General features: G+C 55.6%; 1 protein-coding gene across 1 annotated transcript in view; it reads right to left on the bottom strand.

The window, feature by feature from the left end:
* The window catches only part of ITPR3 (inositol 1,4,5-trisphosphate receptor, type 3), a 66471-nt gene extending 57214 nt beyond the window's left edge, over positions 1-9257 (bottom strand). Inside the window, exon 1 of the mRNA XM_004673977.2 lies at positions 9001-9257. Within this exon, the coding sequence (XP_004674034.1) occupies positions 9001-9089 (89 nt within the window). The 5' untranslated portion in view covers positions 9090-9257. The remainder of the gene's footprint in view (positions 1-9000) is intronic.
* Positions 9258-9285: the final 28 nt, after the last annotated feature.

Genomic DNA, 9285 nt, shown 5'->3' with positions numbered 1-9285 from the left:
CCTGCGGGCTCGCCTGGCTGCCACGGGAGGGCAGACCCAGGGGACCACTCCCCACCTGGTGGCACCCTCGCCCCAGCCCGCAGCACCTCTCACAGTCCTTCACGGTGGGGAGCGTCTGTGTTTATTAAACCAGTTCGGACACAGGTGTCAGGCTTCGGGTGCGCACCTGGCGCTGTAACCAGAGTCCCAGAATAGAGCTTTTCAGGCAGAAGGGGCCACACGGCTTCCTTCCTCCCCCAGTTCTCCAGAAGGCCTCAACCCCTCCCAAGGTCAGGGAAGAGCCTTTTGCCTACCCTCCGCCAATCCCCATCCCACTTCTGTTTGAGTCCTGGCATCTTCGAGGCCAGAGACTTTGGCTTCTGCAGAGTGCCCCTTCTCATTCCTACCACAGGATCACGGTCATCCAAGACCCTGGCACCCCAGCCAGAATCACAGTAGAAAATCTAAGCCTCCAAGGCCTCCCTAGTGGTGCAAGGGGTTAAAGCACTAGGAAGCTATAGCAGCACAAGTTCATGGCCCCTAGGGAGCTGAGCCACAGGGCAGAGCAGACCTCTCCTGTCGCCCCCACTGCTCCCCTCAGCAGTGTGTTTCAGTCAACCTGCCTGTTCTGCTCCCCTCTCTGTTTCTGGTGAATCCTCTCACACCCCTGCCCCAACACAAATACACTTCTGGCCTGCACACCAGCTCTTGTATGCATAAATAAATAAATCTTTAAATAAATTTAAAAAAAAAACTAATCCTCCAATGTGCTGAACACATTTTAGTTTACAAGTCGTTTTCACTCATTTCCCTCCTACCACAGCCCAATGTGAGGTCCACAGGGTAAGGGAACACACACATGGTCAAATGATGGCACATACACAGCACATACAACCCAGGTGTCCACTACACAAAAGCTTACTGCAAGATGATAGATTATGCCCCCGGGGGGGGGGGGTTCCCCACCCTCAGGAAACTCATTCCTCCCATTCTGAGGGCCCTAAGCCTAGTTCTACACTGAGCGCCCCTCCCCCCCAACTCTCCAGGGCCAGCCCAGTGACTCTGAAAGCAGTCTCTGTTGTGAGTCTTCCATCCAGGGGAGATACAGACCAGTTTGACTTAGGCCCCATGCAGGGACCAGTAAGGCATCAACAGAGCTGGCAAGTGGAAAGGTGGGGGGAGGGGGGCCGCGGGTAATGCAAGTGGGGGTGGCATGTCTAGAAAGAAGCAGGGCTAGGTTGACAACTCTACTCTAAAAGGACGGGGCAGGGGCTATCCCTGTAGAGCCCATGAGGGCTGTACTCCAAGAAGTTGGCTTGAGGGGAGAGGGGAAAGCAGACTGACTGTCCAGGGGCAGCCTGGGTGGCCCCGTTCTGCCCAGCTTGGACTTCAAGATCCAGGTGGGAGCTGTGGAAAAGGGAGTGGGATGGGTCAGTGCTGTCTGGAAAGATTAGACGAGGAGGAAAAAGGAGCTAGAAGTGGGACAGGTGAGCTAGAATCAAAACTGGACCTACCAACTTGGCCTCCGTCACAGAAGCCACGAGAGGAAGACGCAAAGACCGGGGAAATGCCTGAGGGACCCTAGACAGCCCTTCCCACCTAGCATGGAAACTGAGGCGAGGCGGAGGAAACTGATCCACCTGGGTCATACAATAGATAGTTGCAGACCTCGGGTCTCCTGACTCCCAGCTTAGGTCACTGGCCACCACCCAACACAGTCGCCCTCATGATTGGATGGGTGTCTGAAATCTCCAGACATCCAAAGTCATTCCCACTAGGTGCGGTGGGGAGGAATGTTAGGAAAGAGTCACCGTCTTGTCAGAGAAAAGAAATTCACTTCCGCATCCCTGCAAAAGCAGCCACTTACTGAACCTCTACCCATCTTTCTTTACAAGGAATTACCCTGTGTCACCTGAGGGGCCAGATGGTAAATGGAATTTAAAACCAGCATGGTTCATCCTGTCAGACGGCTTCAAGTCTAGCAAGGACCGAAAAACCACACACTCAAAAACCCCAAGAGCCTCTCTCACCAGAAACAGAGGCAGCAAAAATGCCCAAACTTGCCCCAATAGAAATAAAGGTCCCTGACTAGTGTGCAGGCCTTGGGAGCTGGCTCTGCCCACAGGCCTGAGAGTCTGGCTCTCAGGATTAGATGGGTTCTGGCATGTCCTGGGGTCTCAACAGCACTACTGAAGACACCAAACATGTTCTCTGTCGGGCCCAGAGAAGAGGGGCAGGGTATGGGAGAAACAGAAAGCTGCTGAGAAGAGACAGAGCAGGGGACACCAGGGGCCATGGGCCTCACCTCACACACTGGCTGTATAAGCCCAGGCTCTGTTCTGCAGGACTGAGCTTGGGGCTCTTGTCCTATCCTACCAGATGTGACTGAGGTTGGAGGAGGCACGGCAGGGCAGGTCCTGCGTCCTGGCGGGCCCTGAGACCAGGCCACCTGACTCCGGGCCCTCGCAGAGCTCTCTGGGAAACAGCAGAAGAAGTCCAAGACTCCAGAAAGCGAGACAGCCTGCTGCATGACAACCCTTCTTGTCAGGAAGCCTCTATTAGGGTGGGGGGAGAGGGGTGAGGGCAGGGACACTGTTTTTTTTTTTATTGTTGTTGTTGTTTTTTAAAGATTTATTTATTTATTCATACAGAACTGGGGTACAGGCCAGAGATGCGGAGGGTGAGAGGATTCACCAGAGACAGAGCGGGGAGCAGAACAGGCAGATCAGCGCAGTACACTGCTGAGGGGAGCAGGGGGTGGGTCAGGAGAGGTCTGCCACGCCATGTGGTCACCTCCGGGGCAGGCGGGGATCGAAGTCATGCAGAAGTGGCTTTGGTTTCTCAGTGCAGTGCTTTAACCCGCTGCGCCACCAGGGAGGGCCAGGGACACTGTTTTAATGAAAGGAGATTTAAGTGACAGAACCGATTTAGATCCCGATTTAAAGGACTCGGTGGTCAATCAGGACTCGGTGGTCAAGGGCAGACTGAGGGGAACGCTGCCTGGACTGGCACTGGATGCTATCAGGAGAGCGTTCATCGGTGTGGTTACAGTGCTCTGCTTGCACTGTCCTGTTTCGTAGAGATGAAAAACTAAGTATTTGAAAATATGTTAATCACATACATGTAGGCACTTCATAAATTGCTTCAGCAAAAAACAGCAAACAGGGCAGAATGTGGACAAGTATTAAGTCAAGGTGGTGGGTGTGCTAAGTGGCTCTTCTCCCTTTTCCTGAACTGTACTTATCCTTATGCTGGTGGTGAGGGGTCGGAGTGACAGCTGAGATAAAGGCCAGAGCCACCCACTGCACCGCCACCCGCCTCTCTGAGGACAGGCTTAATTCTCCCTCTCATGACCTGGAGCACCCCACCACCCCATTGGAGACTCAGACCTGGAGAGGACAATCCTCTGCAGGCTTGAGGCAGGGTGGCTGAGTGAGGGATGGAGAGGTATTTGCGAGCCAAATGCGCACAGGTATCAGCCGGCAGCACCTGCAGCCCCTGGGCCCCTGGGCTCAGCCTCAGGTTTGCTGTTTCTTCTGGCTCTGCCCACCTACCAGCACAAAATCGCCTACCTTTCCACACCACTGTGATCATTCCATCCCGCCCCAGCCCCGGCAGGCAACCCCTCAGCCCAGTGCCGTCCCTCGCCCCACCGCCCTGGTGGGAAAGGCCCTAAGCCTCTATTCCTGGGAACCCTGTTCTGTGGCCCCAGACGAGTGAGTCTTCTCTGCAGGAACTGTGACTGCAGGTACAAGTGCCAGTACGTTGCCACGGCCTGCAGGACCAGTGTGACAAGCTCAGGGCAAACTCCAGAAGCCTGTGAGGAAATTACTAGAAACCTGGCTCTGCTCTCCTTCCTCTTTCACTGCCCCCTTGCAGAGAGGGGCGCCCAGCTCCCCACCTGTGAGATGCGGAGAGCAGGTTGGGCAGGTGGGCAGGGACTCCAGACACATTCTCAGGGTTAATGGAAACCCAGAAACCTCCCCCTAAGCTGAAAGCAGAGAGCTGCTGTGGCCCCACCCTAAAATCTAGCACACCACCCCCCCAACCCAAGCCACTGCCCCACCCACTCCACAGCCCCACTAGGCCAAATTGGGAGGGGACGCGGGGTCAGGAATGTAGGGCAGGGCAGAGTGTGAGCAAGTGGCTACGGCAGGATTCTTTAGGGCAGAGAAGTTGGATGTAGCACAGAAGCCTGGAGGCTGTTCTGCCTTGCAGTGACCCTCCCGGAAGCGCCCTCTCCAATTCTGCCCCCTCCCCATTGCAGCTGCACGCTCCACTTGACCATGGACATTAATCTTATCCCCCACAGCCCCAGGCCAACACTTGACACAGTGACATGAATGGGCCCGTCCCCAGCGCCCGCACCACCAGAGAAGCCAGCAGGGCCAGAGAGCTCTCTGGAAGTAAAAGACGCGCCTTCCCTTTGAGCTGGGAATTCCCCTTCAGGGACATTCTCCTGCGAGGATAACTGGACAAGTGTTCAGGCACGTACGGCCTGGGAGGCTGAGTGCAGACGGCGTATAACGGCAGAAACTTACTCACCACCTGCATGCCTAATATTAGAGTCGCTTAAATAAAGCGCCTCCTACTGTGGGGTACCAGGCAGCCATAACAATGGTGTGGTGACATGGGAAACACAGCTCAATGTGTCCCCACAAAGACAGGATGCCAGGCCATATGTGCTGTCTGATGTCATTTGGTAAATATTTGTGTGTTTAAAGTGTAGAATGTCCATATCCAAAATGTTGACATAGTTGCAGTAGCATTACAGATAATTTTTTGAGATTTTCAGGTTTTCTCCCTGGAGCATACAGTATCTGCTAACCAGAAGAAGTATGTATTTTTTAAAACCGAGTTACATGGATTGGCCAAGCTGAGGCCAAGACCCTGCCTTGGGGTACAGGAGATGGGCAAGTCCAACATCTCATTCCAGTGAAATCATAATTAAATGAAAGCCAAGGGCAGGTCTGAAATCTGCCCAGGGAATGTGGTCACACTGGAGGGGCAGTGCCCCCTCCTGGAATGACTTCCACATACCTCAGGGTCTTACGGTTCAAGGGGTTCTTAAAGACGCTCCCTCCCAGGTCCCCACAGGATTGACGAGAATAGTCTAGGACTCATTCTTGGCTACTACTGACCCCCTCATGACTAGAAGCATCTGGCACAGTGTAGATGGCTAACAAATGATTGCTAATGACTTAATGAAGTCCGAGGCAGGCTAAGAGATGGGATCTCTGGACCCTGGGGGCAATCAGACTCAACAGGTAGGCTTCCTCACTGCCCGGTGGCCTGAGGAGTCCTCAGGTGGGGGATCCCAGCGCCAGGTTCATGTTAAAGTCACTTGGGGAGATTTTCAATAACCCAGCCCTCAGACCCCAGCCCTACCTGTGTGGATCCAGTTGGTCTGACATGGGACACAGGAGCTGGAATTTTTTAATCACCCCCAGGGGACTCTCGGGTGCAAACAGAGCACCTTAGCGTGTGATAGAAACACGTGCTGAAAAGACAGGCCCGTGCAAAGGCACCCTGTGAGTTAGTGAAAAAGCAAACGAGCCAGGGATCCCTGTCCTCGGGTCTCGGGCTTCCTCCACATTTACCTCATCTTCTGGGTCCTGACTTCCTGTGCCCACCCTCCCGAGAATGGGTGAAACTGGAAGGTGAACAGGGAGCCCCAAATTAGGGGTGAGGCCTTCTGGCCTTATTCCATATGATGTGGTCTGGGTGATGTGGTCCAGAGGCCTTGAAAGCCCCCAAAATTGTGCTTCACGACCCAGCTATAGGTGGGCAGAGACATTCTGACAAATGTTCAAAGCTCAACCTCAAGACCCAGTTCACCTGCACTCAGCTTACTCCCTGGGGTAGAGGGACACCCCTCTGGTCACTCCAAGAAGTTCTTTAAGGGGCTGGATAGGTGGGCGCATCCTGCACACTCAGGACTTGCCTGAAGTCACAGTAAAACCTCCGCCTTTTGCTGGCCCTGCCCAGTCACTCCAGCCCTGGCCTCTCCTGCCTCCCACCTGGGAGCAAGGAAGTGGCCCTGGGCAGTTCTGCCAAGAACAGGTGCAGGTCTGCTTTTCTTTCTCAGGTGGGGTCTTGACCTGCTCCAGGATCCACTCCCCAGACCTCTGCCGTCCTCCCCACCCAGAGTTAATGTACAATCTTCACCAGGAGCTCTAATTATCCAGGCGACTCTAATCCATCTCCTCCACTATGCCCTGCAGAGCCAGGCTAGAATCTGCCGCCTCCACCAATGCCCACCCCCAACTCAGTCAGCCCCACTGCCCCATCTTCAAAAATTCATTCCATTCTGCCCTTACTGGGCACCTGATGGACACCAAATAGCCTCCCGGGTTCACAGATATGGGTACCAACAGCCCAGGTGAAGACAGAAGGAGTCTGGGGTTGAGGGTGGGGGCTGAGAGATTCTAGAGGGGATGGAGCAGAGAGAGCCACTCAGGGCAAAGCATCTCTCACACTGCAGGGCACCAAATCCCTGGCGATCAGAATGCAGATACTGATCCAAGCTCAGGCAGGGCCTGAGCTTCTGAATTTCTAACAAGCTACTATCTAGAGGTGCTAAGGGACCCTTCTGGGTAGCAAAGACGTAAGGTGCCTAGAAGTCACTGTCACTGTGGGAAGCACAACTGCGTTATTTGCCACTGAGTCCCCAGTGCCCAAGACAGTGCCTGTGGACATGCTGAGTGGCTGAATGTGTAATTGATTAGTTAATCCTGGCAGCAGCCCAGCAATAGAAAGTCCTAGAGAAACTGCCAACTAGTTGTAAAGCAACACAGTTAACACCAGAGAAGAGTTTGAAGTCTGGAATAAAAGGGGTTAATTTTGCCAGGCTGGGGGCTTGGGGGGTGGGTGTGGGATAAGCTAGATCTCTCAAAAGAGGGCACTTTATACTAGGTCTTAGCGGGTGAGTCAGATTTACCCGGGTGGAGACTGGCTGGAGGGTGGGGGCAACACAAGAGCAAAAAGTAAAGAGAAAGTGAATGAGGGGTAGGGGTAGGTTTCAGGAAAGGGGGGGGTGGTTCAGGGGGCCTGAAGCCTGTGAAGGAGAGGACATTAATATACATGTAAAGGGACTGCAGTGAGAATGGATGAGCGTGGCTGTCCTGGAGGTGTCTGCAGGGAACAGGCACCCTGGAGTAGAAGGTCCTCAGAAGTCAACAGGTCCTGCCCCAGCATCCAAATGGACTGGAGGAAGCCGCTTCCTGGGACAGGAAGTGCCAAGACCTAGGGAGGGATGTCAGGAAGCAACAGAGGGAATCCCTTGTCTGGGATGAGGCCTGGGTGGAGAGTAGAATTAGACACCGCCCCCATGCTGATACAGCTCAGAGGCTTAAAAACCACAGTGTTCAGTCCTCCGCCAGGCACTGAGTTCATAGAGACAAGGGTTATTTTTCTAAAAGATGCCAGTGCTGTTCAGATACTGACATCTGCTTGCTCCCAGGGCACCCACAGCCCCCAAGCTCTCTCCCCCTTCCCCGGGCATGTCAGAGGTATTCACTATGTGCTTGCTCTGCGCAAGCCCTGGCCCCAAACAGAAGCCAGGATGGGGAAGCAGTCAGGGCCCTGGGCATTGCTCTTTGGGAGAGGCCTGCCTGCTGCTGGTCCAGAAGTGCCTCCACTCCTGACCTCTGGAGAACTGAGCAAGGAAAATCAGATGTTGGGGGAGAAGACAGGAGGCATGAGATTCTGCCTCTGAAAGGGGCTGGGGGAATAAGAGGCCTGGGGGCGATGAGATGCGAAGGGAAGATTTTGCTGGAATTCCCGGCCAGAATCCCCTGCTGGCCAAGCCAGCCCTCCAACCCCCACACCCCTGTTGGATTCACTTTCCAAAAGGACCAACGCTAATCGCCAGCAACTCTGGGAGAAACCGAGGAAGCAGGTGACTCTCACCTCCCATGCGCAGGAGGTGGGAGCCAGCCCAGGTCCAGAGCCAGCCCTAGCGGCAAGGTGGCAGGGCTGTCCTCCAAAGCCCCCCAAGAGGAGGCGCCTGGCAGCTGATGGCTGCAGATTGGAGCATCCGCAGAAGAGGGTGGGTTCACCCTACAGGACAGCCGGGTGTGCTAAGAGTGAGAGCGCACCGGTCCCCAGACAGAAAATAGGACAGAGATAGCAGGCCCTGCCCTGGGGCCTGGCTGCAGAGGTGAGGAAACCACTCTGTCCCCACCCAGAGCGGCTGGCAGCCGCTCCTCAGGAGATAACCCCATGCGCTTTCCTTAGTTCCTTTCCTGCCTTGTGCCAGCTTCAGGCCTGGTCCTCTCCAGAGACCTGAGTTGATTCTCTAGTTATCCAGCCCAGACCCTGGGGGGTGGCGGCTAGAATTAATTAATGTTTGTAAAGTGTTCCACAGATCCTAGGACCAGGGACCCAGGGGCGCCAGACAAGTGACGCAGGAAATTGGAAGGGGGAGGCGGGGAGAGTGGGGAGAGCCGGCTAGGACCTGGGCGGCCAGGAAAGGAAAAGCTGAACAGACACTCCTACTGAATGGGGGGCTGCGGAGGAGGTTAAGGGGAGAGAGCTTTGCAGCGATGGGCAAAGGTGGGACATCAGGTCGGCAGCCACAGGATTCCTGGCTTCAGACTGAGCCTTCCCACCCCAGCCCAGCCCACAGCTCGGCCCCACCCCCAGAACCCGGCACGTCCAGGCCCGGATGCCTTTCCCCCGAACTCTGGCCCCAGGCACCCACCTGCCACCGCCCTGGACCACCTGCAGAGGAAGTCTCGGCCTCTGCCCTCCTCTGAAGATGGGCCTACGCTCTCCAGAGAGGCGGCTTAGCGGAGGGGAGCGCCTCTTGCAAACTCCGACTGGATGCCTGCCTCCTACCTGGGCAAACATTTCACTTCCTTTCTCCAAAAGGAGGAGGCAAACCGTCCCCTCGCTCGCTCCTTCAAACTAGGGACATCCAGGTCCTCTGTCGGGGACGGCGGAAGGAGGCAAGCAACTGGCACCAAGCCCACTGTTCCCCCTTTTCTCTCGCGGACGCCACGAACTCGACTCACTCACCCCAAAGTGCTGATGAAGCCATTGACGGAACCCTCGGCGTACAGAGAGACGATGTCTCCGATGTGGAGAAAGCTGGACATCTCGTTCATGGCTGCGGCCCTCAAGGGACCCGGGGTGGTAGAGGCACCCTGAGGCGCACGGCCAGGGTCGGTGCGGAGGAAAGAGATGACTTTCAGGGCACGAAGGGGCGCGCCCCCACCTCGGAGCGGGGCTCTCTGCGCGGCCGGGGCGGGCTAGCGGCCAACGGAGCGGAAGGCGACGCGGCGTGGCCCGGGAGCCGGTGGC

This window comes from Condylura cristata, unplaced genomic scaffold (assembly GCF_000260355.1).
Source record: "Condylura cristata isolate star-nosed mole 26May11 unplaced genomic scaffold, ConCri1.0 scaffold00001, whole genome shotgun sequence".
Classification (NCBI taxonomy): domain Eukaryota; kingdom Metazoa; phylum Chordata; class Mammalia; order Eulipotyphla; family Talpidae; genus Condylura; species Condylura cristata.
The sequence above is the reverse complement of the archived record's forward strand: the minus strand, read 5'-3'. Positions and strand labels throughout refer to the sequence as shown.